This window comes from Mobula birostris, chromosome 32, assembly GCF_030028105.1.
Source record: "Mobula birostris isolate sMobBir1 chromosome 32, sMobBir1.hap1, whole genome shotgun sequence".
NCBI lineage: Eukaryota > Metazoa > Chordata > Chondrichthyes > Myliobatiformes > Myliobatidae > Mobula > Mobula birostris.
Window position 1 is genome coordinate 13,779,388 of NC_092401.1, and position 16,066 is coordinate 13,795,453.

The following is a 16,066-nucleotide window of genomic DNA, read 5'->3' on the forward strand; positions in this document are numbered from 1 at the left end:
GAAATTACGGTGTCACAGTAGCATTACAAGTGCACAGATATACAAATATACAAATATTAGAAGTAAGAAAGAATAAAAAATGTTACCTCAAACAGTCTAACAGGAAGGGGTCATCACTTCCCTGGCTATAAGTTAATTTATTATAGAACCTAATGACCAAGGGCAAGAATGACCTCATATAGTGCACTTTGGAACAGCACAGTTGTCTTAGTCTATGACTAAAGTGCTCCTCTGTTCAGCCAAGGTGGCGTGCAGAGGGTAAGAAACATTGTCCAGAATTACCAGGATTTTCCATAGGGTCCTTTGTTCTTCCACAGCCTCCAGTGTGTCCATTTTCACTTCTATAACAGAGCCAGTCTTTCTAATCAGATTATTAAGCCTGTTGGCATCATCTGTGTTTATGCCGTTGCCCCAGCACACGACCACATAGAAGTGATGACTGTTCTTGTACGCAATCTCTGTGTTAATGCTCCATTCAAATCTGTCATCCAGGTGCACCCCCAGGTACTTGTAGATCCTCACAACATCCATGTCCTCACCATCAATAGTAACAGGGAGCAGTGCAGGCTGAGCCTTCCTAAAGTCCATCACCATATCCTTTGTCTTAGTGATGTTGAGCTGCAAATGACTCAGCTTGCACTGTGTGCCAAAGTCCTCCAGCAAGCCCCTGTATTCATCTTCCCATCCTCCTTTTATACACCAAGCTATTGTCATCATAATTTCTGCAGATGACATGACTCAGTGTTGTATCAAAAGGCCGAGATATGCAGTGTAAACAAGAAGGGAGCCAATACAGTTCCCTGTGGAGACCAGTGCTGCTTATAGCCATGTCTGACACATAGCTCTGAAGCTGCACGAACTGTGGTATGCCATTATCCAGGATCCAATGGAAGTGCCAGCCTGCATTGAATGGAGCTTTCCCCCCAGCAATGAGAGCTGCATGGTATAGAAGGCACTTGAGAAATCAAAAAACATGATCCTCATAGTGCTGCTGCTTATTCAAATGGGAGCAGGCTTTGTTCAGCAGGTAGATGACAGCATTATCGACTCCAGTATGCTCCTGGTAGGCAAACTGCAGAGGATCAAGGGCTGATCTGACCAGGGGTTGGAGGTGAGCTAGGACCAGCCTTTCTAAGGTCTTCATGATGTGTGACGTCAGGGCCACCGGATGATAGTCATTCAAGACTTTCGGTCGGCCCTTCTTGGGTACTGGGACCACACACAATGTTTTCCACACAGTCGGGACCCTTTCCAGGCTGAGACATAGACTGTCATTGAATCTAAGAGCAACTGGCTCTTAATTAACAGTGTAACCTGGAAGCTCACACCATTCTGTCATTCTGAGGGAATTACTATAACCAATCAGCTTTCAATACCTACACCGCTAAACGGATGGCTATGGAAGGATAAGGGCTGTCTTTTGACTGTTTGGCTTCTCACCCTTATAACAGAAGCTGCAGCAAAGGTTTCTATGTGCGCTAAGTGCCATGCAAAACACAGCCAAGAGTTCCCACAACCAGCATTAATTCAGAGTTCTACACTACCGCCAGATCAAGCCAAGAATGATGGTGGGCAATTACACACACAAAATGCAGGAAGAACTCCGCAGGTCAGGTAGCATCTATGGAGGGAAGTCCCGATGAAGGATCTCAGCCCGAAATATCAACTGTTTGTTTCTCTCCACTGATGCTGCCTGATCTGCTGAGTTCCTCCAGCATTTTGTGCATGTGTGTTGCTCAGTATTTCCAGCATCTGCAGGATCTCTTGTCTCCATGATAGACAATTAAACAGCTAACAGGAGAAGCCAGATCCAGGAACATCCCCATAACATTGTGATGGTAGGGCCCTTCATATTGGTGTCAAAGGTGACGGAGTTGCAACTATGTTCAGCCGAGGGGGACTGAGTGCTTTATCCATCTTGGCTTTCTCCTGAGATTTCTATCACCACCAGAGCCTGTCTTCAGTCAATGTGATGCTTTCCATGTAATAGTAAAGCAGCAGCTAAGAACTTTGCAACAGCAAAGGCTGCGGTACCAGTCAGTATTTTGGTTTTATAACCGAAAGGTGCCTTTCGATCCAGAGTAAGCCATGCCTCTAGTCTTGCTGGGTTATTACAGGCAGAACACTGACATTGCCTTGGCAATGTGATAAGTTAGTCAGGTCTGTCCTCTGTGCAAAAGTACAAGCAGAATCTAATCAGGCTAATCACCAGCATACTGTTGGAAAATGTCAACAGTGTAATCAAGGTACACTTAAGACTAATAACCTGCTTATTGATGTTCACTTTAGGTTTTGCCAGGATCACGGTCTAGACTTCATTGCAGGCAGGCATTCCAAATTGGAACTAAAGACACCATTGTAGTGTAGTGGTTAGTACGAAGTTATTACAGCCCAGGGCATCAGATTCAGAGTTCAATTCCAGTGTCCTTTGTAGGAAACTTTGTACGTTCTTCCAGTGGGTTTCCTGCCACAGTTCAAAGACCAGTTAGTAGGTTAATTGCTCATTGTAAATTGTCCTGTGATTAGGCTAGGATTAAATAGGTGGGTTGCTGGGCGGTGCAATTTGTTGGGCCAGGAGGATCTGTTCCACACTATATCTCCAAATAAATAAATAAATAGAAATAAAATTGAATTCCAGACGTGAGGTGAGAGGTACTGCCCTAAACAAGGGGCAGTATATTACTGAGTGTGGCATCAAAGTCCACTGGTTAGACTGAGGCCAATGGGCAGAAAAGGGAAAATGTTTCCATGGTTAAACTCCTTCTGGTCACAAAGAAAGATGCTTGTGGTTGTGGAAAATGAATCTGCTCAGCTTCAGGATATTGCTGGTGGAGTTGCTCAGAATGGAGTCTTGGACCCAAGCATCTTTAGCTGCTTCAGCAATTATATTTTTTTACATCATGAGGTTCAGAAATGAGGTGTTTAATTATAATCATACACAGTTTAATCCTGTTCTCAGTTCTTTAGAGCACGAAACTGAATGCAGTAAGATTTCAAAAACATTCTGACAAGGGCTGTAAAGTGGTAATATTCACGGCACAAATGCTGATCAGTGACCATCTCTCACAGATTCTATCCAACTAACTTTACCATTCAACACCACCATCCATATCAATACTGCAACCACAGCAGGTCAGAGGCTGGGTATCCTGTGGTGAGCAACTTATCTCCAGAAGCCTCGGAACCTTTCTACTGTTTATAGGACACATCAGGAACATAATAGAATATTCTGTATTTGTTCTGTAATGGCAGCTGTGACAACACACAAAGAAGCTCAACATCATCCAAGACAAAGCAGCCCACTTGATTGACACCATATTCACCATCCTAAACAATCATACCCTCCAGCAATAGCACACAGTAACTGCAGAGTGTGCTGTCTACAAAATACATTGCTATTACTCACCTAGGGTATGCAGACCACGTTTATAAAATCCATGATCTCTACTTCCAAGAGGATTAAGGGAAGACTACAACCTGTAGGTTTCCCCTCCAAAGTCAAAGTTGAGTTTGTCGTCATATCCAGCGGTACATGTATGCACATATGCAATGAAAAATGTACTTGCAACATCATCACAGGCACACCTTGCTCACCATCCTGACATAACATTACACCCTAATCATGGGTAACCTACTACTGCAACAAACACTTTTGTTACTGGATAAATTGTCTTAGCCATATCTGAAAGAATCAGCTCCACCAAGTGACTACAATAGCACGAGTCTGTGAAAGATATTCCTGAAATTATAGAAGTGCTCATTATCTGACACGACTTTTTTTCTAGTGTGTAACCATGTATTAGATCCAAATATCTACTGTTGTAAGAATCTACAGCATGTGTTCATGTTTTTTTGTCTCAACATTCTTCCATTTCTATATGGTCATCTCAGTGGTGGCTGCTTAATATTTCAGGCTATATGGACAACAGCCTGGGCACACTTCTCCTGCTGTTTTAATCATTCTTCAGATGAGTCAGCCCCTTCATGGCATACACCTCTACCGTTAAACAAATGAATCACTGAGTGCTCAAAATAGCAGTTCAGACAGCATCAGTAGCAGGAGAAACTGCAGTAGCCTTTGAGGTTAATGATTTTTATGATGGTACCTTTCTCATCAGTCTTTCCTGACCTCCTGAGTTTTATTTCAGGTTTCTGGTATCTGCAGCATTTTTGCTTTTCCATTAAATGGGCAGCACAGCTAGTAAGGCCACAGCCTGACAGCACCAGTGACGTGGGTTCAATCCTGACTTCAGGTGTTGTCTGTGTGGAGCTTCCACGTTCTCCCTATGATATGTCTGTTTCCCCTCTGTGCTCTGATTGCCTCCCACATCTCAAAATGTGTAGGTTGGTAGGTTAATTTATTTATGTAAGTTATCCGTACTGCGTAGATGAGTGGAAACTAAAATCAGGACCACAAGGGTAATAGTCTTTGACTTGTTTCCTGAGACGTGTTCAAATCAGCAAAGGGTTAACCAAATCAGAGAGCTAAATGTGTGGCTCAGAAATTTGTGCGGAAGAAATGTGCCACAGTAGCGTAGTGGTTAACTTGGCACTATTACAGTTCAGGGCATTGGAGTTTGGAGTTCAATTCTGGCATCCTTTGGAAGGAGCCTGTACGTGGGATGCATGGGTTTTCCCCCAGACGCTCCAGTTTCTTCCAATAGTCCAAAGACATTCTACGTAGGTTAATTGGGTTAGATTAGGGTTAAATCGGGGTTGTCAGGAGTTGCTGGGGCCGTGCGGCTTGAAAGGTCAGAAGGGTTGTATCACTAGATAAAGAAAGAAGGAGAGAAAGAAAGAACTTTAAGCTAAGAAGTTTCAATAAATAAAAGGGAAAGAGATTGAGGAGAGGTTATTAGATTCTCCAGAGTAAAGAATAAGACGAAATGTTTAGAAAAGGATAAGAATTGAACTTCAGGCAACACAGCTGTGAAAAGAGGGGTACTGAATACAGGACTGAAGATGTTATATTTGAATGCATGCAGTGTGCGAAATAAGGTAGATGATTTTGTAACACAGGAGTTGGCATCGTGGACATCATTGAGTCATGGTTGAAAGAAGATCACAGTTGGGAGCTTCACATCCAAGGATACACATCATATTAAAAAGACAGGCAGGTAGGCAGAGGGAGTGGGATGACTCTGTCAGTAAAAAATGAAATCAAATGTTTATGAAGAAATGACATAGGGTCAGAAGATGTAGAATTTTTTTGGATAGAGATAAACTGCAAGGATTAAAGACCCTGCTGGGATTTGCATGCAGGCCTCCAAACAGTAGCCAGGGTGTGAGGTACAAATCACAACAGGGATGGAAAAGACATAGAAAAGGGAAGATGTTATGATGGTAACATAGGGGATTTCAATATGCAGGTAATAGTAATAGGCACCCGTTAGTCTCGTGAGACCATGGACTTGCACCTTTGGAAGATTTCCAGGGCGCAGGCCTGGGCAAGGTTGTATGGAAGACCGACAGTTGCCCATGCTGCAAGTCTCTCCTCTCCACGCCACCGATGTTGTCCAAGGGAAGGGCACTAAGGCCGATACAGCTTGGCAATGGTGTCGTCGCAGAGCAATGTGTGGTTAAGTGCCTTCATCAGGAACACAACACGCCGCCTCAGCTGAGGCTTGAACTAGTGACCTTCAGATCACTAGACCGATACCTTAACCACTTGGCCACACGCCAAGACAATATGCAGGTAGATTGAGAAAAACAGGCTGGTGCTGGATTCCAAGACAATGAATTCATAGCATGCATATGAGATGGCTTTTTTACAGCAGCTATAGTTGACCCCACTAAGGGAGAGAGAATTTTGGATTGGGTGTTATGTAATGAACCATATTTAGTTAGCGAGCCTAAGGTGAAGTATCCCTCAGGAGGCAGAGATCAGAATATGATCAAATTCACCCTGCAGTTAAGCAGGAGAAGATAAAATTGGATGTACTGGTGTTACAGTTGAGTAAAAGGAACTTCAGAGGGAAGAGAGAGAAGCTGGCCAAAGTTGATTTGAATGAGATGCTAACATTGATGACTGTAGAGGAGTAATGGCTACAGTCTCTGGGAATTCAGAAGATGCAGGATTGGTTCCTCCCAAAAAAGAAGCAGCATTCTAAAAGGAAGATGAAGCAACCATAGCCAACCAGAGAAGTCATTGGCAGTATAAAAGCAGAAGAGAGGGCATAGTATAGCACAAATTAGGGGAAAACTAGAGGATTGGAACACTTTTTAAAACCAGCAGAAGGTAGGAAAAAAAATCAAGGAGAGGAAAATTGAAAGTGAAGGTCAGCTTTCATTTTTCATTGTAGTTTTTCATTGATTCTATTGTATTTGTTTATTCTGTGATTACCTGCAAGAAAATGAATCACAGTATAGTATATGGTGACATACATGTACTTCGATAATAAACTTACTCTGAACTTTGAAGGTAGCCAGAAGTTTTCTCAGACATATAAAGAGTAAAAGAGAGGCAAAAATGAACACTGGACTGCTGGAAAATGATGCTGGAGAGGTACTAAAGGGGAACAAAGAAATGTAGATGAAATGAATAACTACTTTACATCAGTATTCACTGTGGAAGACAGCAACAGCATACTAGAAATTCAAGAATGTCGGGGTCAAAGTGAGTGTAGTTGCTATACTAAGCAGAAGGTGCTTGTGAAGCTCAAAGTTCTAAAGGTAGATAAGTCATCTGGACCAGATGGTCTACACCCCAGGGTTCTGAAAGAGATAGCTGAAGAGATTGTGGAGGCATTAGTAGTGATCTTTCAAGAATCACTGGATTCTAGACTGGTTCAGTTGAGGAATACTTAACCTCAATGATGACATGGGATAATTCAAAATTTAGAGGTGAGTTCCCAAGCTTTTGAACAATTGTGATTTATACTTGTTCCTGGGAGGCAACTGCAGAAGTAAAGTGATCCAAGGCAAGGAAAAGGAAAGATTGAATCTTGTGTACATCTGGGGTACTTTTTTTTGAACTGATACATCCAAGGTTCACTGGTGGGTAAGCACTGCTGGCGCTAATTTCCAAGTCCCTGAATATTACTGAAGGAAAAAGGAATGGAACAGCATTGGAAATGACACCCGTTTGATGACCAATAGACCTTGAGTTGTGGGTGTCATTACAGTAACCCAGTTGTTCTAGGTGTAATAGGTTCTGCAGATAAGATGTGAGATGCCATGACATGGATTCCCTCACTACCTGAATAGTATGTTAAGGTCTAACTTTAGGCTTTCTAACTTCTGTTATAAGAGTTCCTTATTACATTCATATGTCAATCATGAATGTTCAAACTGAAATGGAAACTTCTGGGCAATGGAGGTAGGGCAGTCAATGTACATTGCAATTTTATGTATGTGGCTAATCCTTTGTACCCTTAATAAGAGATGATTATTCCTTCACTCATAGTGGGCACTGGGAACACACTCACCATAAAGTCTCCCCAGAACTGAAATGGTCTTTCATTATGATGAAAGAAAGCATCTTAACAATTGTTACATTGATTTTCATCTCCATGCATATAATCTCCATATTTGCATGAATACAGACATTAGGTAACTATTTTTATCTTTACTGTGAATCCCTACTGTTCTGCAATATTTTTCTGCAAGTTAAATGTAAATGTTCAACCAAAGTGCTTTCTTCATCACAAAAATGAAATAGAATTGCTCATGATAATCACTGGTAAATTACTGATGAAGACCATTCATCAACAACAATACGAAGAAATTATACTTATTGTGTAATTCATCGTATATTTTAAACACTAGTGCTTTCCGTTTTTACCACCTTTCATGTTGGTTTCATGATTCTATTCATATAGATGCTGGAAGTCTGCTTCTTCTATATGGTGGTGAGTTGGTAGGGAGGATTGATGTCCATATAAGCCACAAGGTGACCCCTTGCCCTGGATGGTGAACCTCTGGCTGATCAATTCAAGAGTGGCTGTAGTATGGATTTTACCTTTAGTGCACATCCTCAATCCATAGCTTCAGTGAAATTCAAGGGCTCTTTCCAGGACTCTGCAATTCAGTATTATTTATTTTCTTATTTGCATAATTGTCTTCTTTTGCACTTTAGTTGTTTGTCAGTCTTTGGTTTGTATAGTTTTTCATAAATTCTACTGTAGTTTATTTTCCTGTAAATGCCTGCAAGAAAGTGAGTCTCAAAGTAGTATATGGTAACATATATGTACTTTGATAATCAATTTACTTTGACTTTGTCTTTGATATTACTAAAGGTCTGTTTGTACGATTTGGTGTTTTTCATGATTTTACTTCTGAGTGAAGAGTTCTGGGAATTCTTTTTGTAGAAGTAAATAAGATTATTTCAAAAAACTACACAGCTTGTGGTAATGTTCTTGAATCTTGAAGGCTCTTACCTTTGGTGTTGGATTAGTCAGTATTTTTTTCTCCCTGAGTGTGAACTGCATTGCATGGTTTGGTGCAGTTATTTTAATCTGTTCTAAAATCAGGTCATGACTGGTTTCTCAGTGGAATTGATCAAGTACTCTTCAATTCTGCAGGTTCTCACACTTCTCTGTAATTGGCTGTGTTCCAGAATGGCACAAAGGATAGGCTGGCTTATTTGCATTCAAATCTGTTGCTTTAATCACTGCTACAGCACACTCTGGGAATTTTTTTATTATCACTTGGTAATGCCAGTGCATTGAAATTATACTACGTTCGATCACTTTTTGTGACCCAACAACAGTAATCTACATTGACTGTTAAAAGTCATTCATGGGATTTAGTTCATTAGTTCACATTTAATTGTTATTCAGCCATACATGAATACCCATGAATACAGTCAAACAAAATAGTGATTGAAACTGTGTGGATTCTTAAAAAATATTCAGACAATTCTTGTAAATTATCATTGTGATTTATTAATTATTGATCCTGAAGGCTGCTAGCTATGACATTTGAGCAAAGTGAATTATTTTTGTTCTTTTATTGCAGTGAAAGATTACTTAGAAAAAGCAAGAGAGGAATTCTTACAGAAATGGGAGTCCCCGGCACAGGTAAGTCACAGATCTATTTCAAGAGAGATTATCATGGACAGGTCATGTACTTCACAATAAGCCATTTATTCACTGAGTCACAGAGCAGCAAATTAAATTGGAGTAATACATTTTCTGTTGTAATGCAGAATAAAGTTGGGAGATGGAGGCAATATTTATACGTGATTCATGGCACCAAGTACAATTCTCAACTTCTCTGGCTGCTTGTTAGATACTGTTGTTATTCTCGGGCAATTATCCTAACGTAAGTCAGAAGGCTCTTGCCACAGGTTCACCTGTATCCAAGGAAGGTATCCACATCGCTGTCGTTTTTAAGCCCCATCACCCTTACTGGGCAAAGGCTGCCAACAGCAGCTCGCCAGAGTCCTCTGTCCCGGGTCAGTCTTCCAAATTATCCCCAGGTGTATCCCATCTTGGTGTCTTCTAAGTGAAGATCCTTCCTCTCCCAGGAATGTGGTCTTTGGAGCTTCTGTTGGCATTTCTGTCCCTCTGGGTTTTTTACAGGATGCAGTTACCAGCCCTATGCCCAACCCTCCTCCTTCTGCAGCTGGTCTTGGGACTGTATGTACACAGCAGAGTTACATTGCTATCAATTATAATTGGTAATAGCCCCAGCCTGGAGATTTCTGGTTCCCTGTTCTGCTTCCAGGCTTTTCATTCATTTAACTGCCTGGGTCAAGGAGAACATATTGGTACAAGTCTTTTTGTGTAATAGGGGAGAGCATTTTACCACTGGGTGCCTCTCTGAAAGGGCACTGCAATCTTGGTATTCCATCCAATGTATTTGGCCTAAGTAGTGAAGGGATAATTAAGTGCTTCCTGCTGCTTGGTTATTTACAATACTTCAGTGATGATGGTCATTTTCTTTGATGTTGAAAGTCATTGGGATAAGACTGTGTCCCTTCGTAAAAGAGAAATGCTTGGATTTACATTGAGTTTTCATGACCTCCAAACAACTCCATTGTATAATAGGGACATTTGGCAGCCAATTTATGCACAGCAGTAATGTACATGCCCAAGTAATTTTCTTTATGATTTCATTGTGAAATAATTATTAGCTGAAACACCAGGAGGGAGCCTCCCTTGTTCTGCAAGTTGTGCGTCTAGGTTTTTATGCTTTCTTGAGAAGGCATAAAACAAAGCTTGACATCTCATCAAAATATAGAGCCTCTGACAATGCAGCACTCTCTCAATCACTGCATGTACCTTATGGCGTGTGAACCCCTCCCCCAACTTCAAGGTAAGGATACTTCAACTTCAAGGTTTCCCCTGTAAGTAATGCTGTTTCTTGATAGCACACTCTTGAACAGACAGGATTTCCTGGGAGGTTCATATGCCAATGGTCCTATCTTCCAAGAGCTGCCCATCAGACTTAGCAGGCTTCATGCTGCGGAGTGTTTCAATTATTTTTTGTCTTTGTTTCAGATTTATAGAATCTCCAGTATTTTGCTTTTCAGTTTCTGCCAATTTCAGGTGTTCTTTTTCCATCTTTGCAATGACATTGCATGATCTGGACTTTCCCTGCATTTTCCTCTATTCTGCTGTGTTCCATATCTTAAAAGTCCCCAAATTTCATTTTTTAATCTGTTTCCTCTTCTCTAGTCAGAAACTGCCCCAAATAAGCCTTCACCACCCACTCTCAGTACTTCATCCACTTCCTCTTTGTTCTCCACCTTATCATGCCCCTCCCCCATCTCTCTTAAAACAATTCTGGTTCAATAGCTCATCGACCTAAAACGTTAGTACTACAGGTATTTCCCTCTCCAGTAATGCTGCCCGACCTGCTGGGTCTAATCACCAGTATAAATCTTTTAAACAGCCCAAGCAGATTTTTTTTCTAAGAGGAAATAATGTAGGTTCATTACAGTTTATATGTCAGATGTTGCTGCAAAAATATGATTACATTCCTAAAACTTACCTATCAAACAAGCATATCAGACAAAATTATAAACAGATAATACTCCCAGGACCTGAATTCCCACTAGCAGCATAAAAGCAATAGGCTTAAAGTGCACACAAATCAGATTAACGGCTGACTCCAGACTGCATATTAGATAAGTGCATTCTCAAAGATCTACTAATATTTTGTTAATAAGACTAACCAACAGAATAAAATAGTAGGAACACTATAAATTAATTGGCGAGAGGAGCCTGCCCAATTTTTGCTCATTTGATTTTCCTGCTTCTTTGTACAGTTTTGGTAAATGACACAGTATTTAATCAGTGATGTGATACACTGTTCACAATACTTGCTGCATTACTAATGCATTTAGACTGCAGTGGGATTGCAGTAAAGATCAAAGTTCACACTCCAGATTCTGGACCATGCAATAATTAAACACACATCCAAGATAGTGTTTTAGTATGCTGTGCGTTATTGTTTGATAGTTTCCATTGCCTGCTGAAAAACTACATTAGCTATTTCAGAAATCTTACACTAATCATCACTGCACTGCATTATATATTTAGTGGCTATGTGTAGAGTTGCTTTGGTGATGTGTTTGTCACATTGATGAGGTCTTTTTGAGGATCATTGTTTTGCAGCAGTGAGTTGTGTTTCAGTAAATAAGACAGTCACTAATGTCCACTCCACTACTTAAAACACCAGATTTCCTGTTAGCATTATAAAATGAACGTATAATCTGTCTCCAATTGACAGAGGGATTATGGTACAAGGAAGTGGATGAAAAGTCCAAGCAGACCTATGCATATTTCATATATACTAATAGGAATATTTAATATTTATACCAACTAATGGGTCATGCATCTGCTTTTTACTGGGTTTTGCATAAAAGTGGGTAATTGCATTTTCAATCTTCCCATAGATACTGATATCTTTAACCTGTTTGTTTCTTTGAAAAAGGATGGTGCCGTTTAATTATTTCAGTTCAGCATGCCAAACAGGAAATTACTACAGAATGATATATATATGGTGCTTCCCCATGTTTGAGCAACAATATATTCTTTCGAAAATGAGAAAGATCAAGTTCTTCCCAACATTGTGAGAACACCTAAGATTATTAATAAATAATTACTGTAGACTATTAACATAATATCTCATCTTTGACTGAACATGGAGGTTGATGGAACATTGCTAATCACTAACCAATAAATTTTAGCATTCTGGATGAGATATTAACCAAATAGTTTGGACCTATTGTCACAGTAGAAGATACAAAAAATATAATAAGAATCGTGGAAAGCTAGAAGTCAAATGAGGGTGAAGAAAAAACTAATAATTAAAAAAGAGAAATTGCTGAAAAAAAATTAAGGGAAATAAAAGGTTTTTAAAAAATCCCTGCACGACCTGTGTCCTGTAATCCAGAGAGATAGCTTCAGGATGATTGCTGCTTTCCAAACAGGAAGCAATTATTGCACATCTTTTCAAGAACACAAAGGGAATGAAGGAGAAGCTAGCCATTCTTGTATTAGTTATTGGGAAGAATCCACAATCTCCTAAGGCCTGGTGACAGAACATTGAGAATCAAATATAATCTGGCAGAATCAACATGTTATTATGAAAGGTCAGCCAATGTTTGAGAAATCCAATATGGTTCTAGCAGATATAACCTGTAGGTTAGAAAGGGGAAAACAGTGGATATAATGTGTCCAGATCTTTGAAAGAGATTTGCTGAAATGAAATGCAAATTAAGTATTTAAAGATTGGGAGTAACATATGAGCAAAAGTAGAACATACAAGAGTGAAAAAACAAAGAGACCATTTTCAACTTTGTAGTTTGATATAAGATGAGCATTCCACGAGGATCAGTTCTGGAGGTTCCTTTAGTTTACAATCTAGTCTAGGGTATTCGAACAGAAGAGCATCCTGCTCCCTCCAGATGAACTGGACCTGGTGGCTCGAGATTCATCGTCACCGAGGAGGATGTTAGAAGGGCCTTCCTGAAGATAAATCCAAGGAAGGCGACGGGCCCAGATGGCGTCCCAGGACGGGTTCTCCGGGCCTGTGCAAGTGAGCTAGCTGGAGTGTTTGCTGACATCTTCAACTGCTCCTTGCTTCAGTCTAAGATCCCCTCGTGTTTTAAGAAGGCAACGATAATCCCAGTGCCGAAGAAGAGCAAGGTGGCATGCCTGAATGACTATCAATCTGTGGCTCTGACCAATTGCTATGAAGCGCTTCGTGAGATTGGTTATGGCACACATCAACCACAGCCTACCAGTCAACCTCAACGCTTTGCAATTCGCCTACCGAAGTAACAGGTCAACGGCAGATGCCATCTCTCTGGCCCTACATTCCTCCTTAGAACACCTGGAAAATAAAGACGCATATATAAGGCTCCTTTTTGTTGACTACGGCTCTGCCTTTAATACCATCATTCCAAATAAACTGATTCCTAAGCTCCGGAACCTGGGCCTTAGCACTCAGATCTGCAGCTGGATCTTCAACTTCCTCACAGACAGGACCCAGGCTGTAAAAATAGGGGACAAGCTCTCCTCTACAATCACTTTGAGCACCGGTGCCCCACAAGGCTGTGTACTCAGCCCCTTGCTGTACTCACTGTACATCCATGATTATGTAGCCAAGTTTCCATCGAACTCAATATATGTATTTGCTGATGACACAACAACTGTAGGCCGTATCTCGGGTAATGATGAATTTGAGTACAGAGGGGAAATTAAGAACCTGGTGGCATGGTGCAAAGACAATAACCTATCCCTCAACATCAGCAAGATGAAGGAATTGGTTGTTGACTTCAGAAGGAGTAGCGGACCGCACGACCCAATTTACATCAGTGGTGCGCAAGTGGAACAGGTCAAAAGCTTTAAGTTCCCTGGGGTCAATATCACAAATGACCTGACTTGGTCCAACCAAGCAGAGTTCACTGCCAAGAAGGCCCACCAGCGCCTTTACTTCCTGAGAAAGCTAAAGAAATTTGGCCTGTCCCTTAAAACCCTCACTAATTTTTATAGATGCACCATAGAAAGCATTCTTCTAGGGTGTATCACAACCTGGTATGGAAGTTGTCCTATCCAAGACCGAAAGAAGCTGCAGAAGATCGTGAACGCGGTGCAGCACATCACACAACTAATCTTCCGTCCTTGGACCCACTTTACACTGCACGCTGTCGGAGCAGTGTTGCCAGGATAATCAAGGACACGACCCACCCAGCCAACACACCTTTCGTCCCTCTTCCCTCCAGGAGAAGGCTTAGGAGCTTGAAGACTCGTACGGCCAGATTTGGGAACAGCTTCTTTCCAACTGTGTTAAGACTGCTGAACGGATCCTGACCCAGATCTGGTCCGTACCCTCCAAATATCCGGACCTGCCTCTCTGTTTTTTTGCACTACCTCACTTTCCATTTTTCTATTTTCTATTTATGATTTATAATTTAAATTTTTAATATTTACTAATTTTCACTATTTTTAATATTTAATATTTGTAATCCAGGGAGCGGGAAGTGCAGAATCAAATATTGCTGTGATAATTCTACGTTCTAGTATCAATTGTTTGGCGACAATAAAGGTTATCATACTAAACCGGCTGGTGGCGTAGTGGCATCAGCGCCAGAACTCGGAGCGAAGGCTCTCGGGTACGAATCCAGCCGACTCCCTTGCACGCTTTCCATCCAGGCTGCGTTGAGTGTCGAGCTAGCAACTCAGCCTCATAAAAATAACAAAGCCTGCTAAAAAAACGTCGTCATGATGGCGTCCTGATGACTCCACTCGGAGTTAAGGGCTTTCTTCTTCTTCTTCTTCTTCATAGTTTCCATACTGGGGGATAAACTTGCCTTGGCAAAGGTGCATTTAATAAATTGAAATCTATAATGAGGGTTGGCTCCAAATTTCACTTGTAAGAAGCAAAATAAAATTCTGAAAGAGACTGACATGTTGAATGCTGAGTATCTGTGTCCTCCTAGTGAACCATCTAAAGCTAGGGGCAGGGGTTGGTTCAGGAAGGATGTTCAGCTACTTCGGACTGAGATGAAAGTTACCATTCTGAATTTTCTATTCCAGAACCTGTGGATTTATGAAGAGTAAAGGCCTAGGTTGATGAATTTTTGGACCTAAGGGAATCAAGAGCTATCCATTTGGGTGGGAATGTGGACTTGATGTAGAGAGCCAATTAAAATATTATTGAATACATCTCTAGGAGCCTGCTTTCTTGTTATGTTGATTAGACTGATCCAAGAAAGACAAAGTAGTAAAGTATGTTAAAGTAATATACTAACGAATTTAAGCAGAATCAGAAACGTAGAACATAGAAAACCTACAGCACAATGCAGGCCCTTTGGCCCAAAACGCTGTGCCGAACAGGTACTTACTTTCGAAATTACCTAGGGTTACCCACAGCCCTCTATTTTTCTAAGCTCCATGTACCTATCTAGGAGTCTCTTAAAGGACCCTATCATATCCCCCTCCACCACCGTCGTTAGCATCCCATTCCACGCACTCATCACTCTGTGTGGAAAAAAAACAACTTACCCCTGACATCTCCTCTGTACCTACTTCCAAGCACCTTAAAACTGTGCCCTGTCGTGTCAGCTATTTCAGCCCAGGGTAACAGCCTCTGACAATCCACATGATCAATGCCTCTCATCATCTTATACACCTCTATCAGGTCACCTCTCATCCTCTGCCGCTCCAAGGAGAAAGGGCCGAGTTTATTCCACCTATTCTCATAAGGCATGCTCCCCAATCCGGGCAACATCCTTGTAAATCTCCTCTGCACCCTGTCCATAGTTTCCACATCCTTCCTGTAGTGAAGTCATCAGAACTGAGCACAATACTCCAAGTGGGGTCTGACCAAGTTCCTATATAGCTGTAACATTACCTTTCAGTTCTTAAACTCAATCCTATGGTTGATGATGGCCAATGCACCATATGCCTTCTTAACCACAGAGTCAACCTGCGCAAGAGCTTTGATTGTCCTATGGACTCAGACCCCAAGATCCCTCCGATCCTCCACACTGCCAAGAGTCTTACTATTAATACTATATTCTGCCGTCATAGTTGACCTACCAAAATGAAGCAACTCACACTTATCTGGGTTGAACTCCATCTGCCACTTCTTGGCCCAGTTTTATATC

The 16,066-nt window shown here is 41.2% G+C and overlaps 1 protein-coding gene across 3 annotated transcripts in view; it reads left to right on the forward strand.

Annotated features, from left to right (window-relative positions):
- LOC140191299 (cAMP-dependent protein kinase catalytic subunit alpha-like) overlaps positions 1-16,066 on the forward strand; it is a 221,446-nt gene that overhangs the window by 144,641 nt on the left and 60,739 nt on the right. For all 3 annotated transcript variants that reach the window (XM_072248576.1, XM_072248575.1, XM_072248577.1), the window contains exon 2: positions 8,959-9,020. In XM_072248576.1, the coding sequence (XP_072104677.1) occupies positions 8,959-9,020 (62 nt within the window). The remainder of the gene's footprint in view (positions 1-8,958; positions 9,021-16,066) is intronic.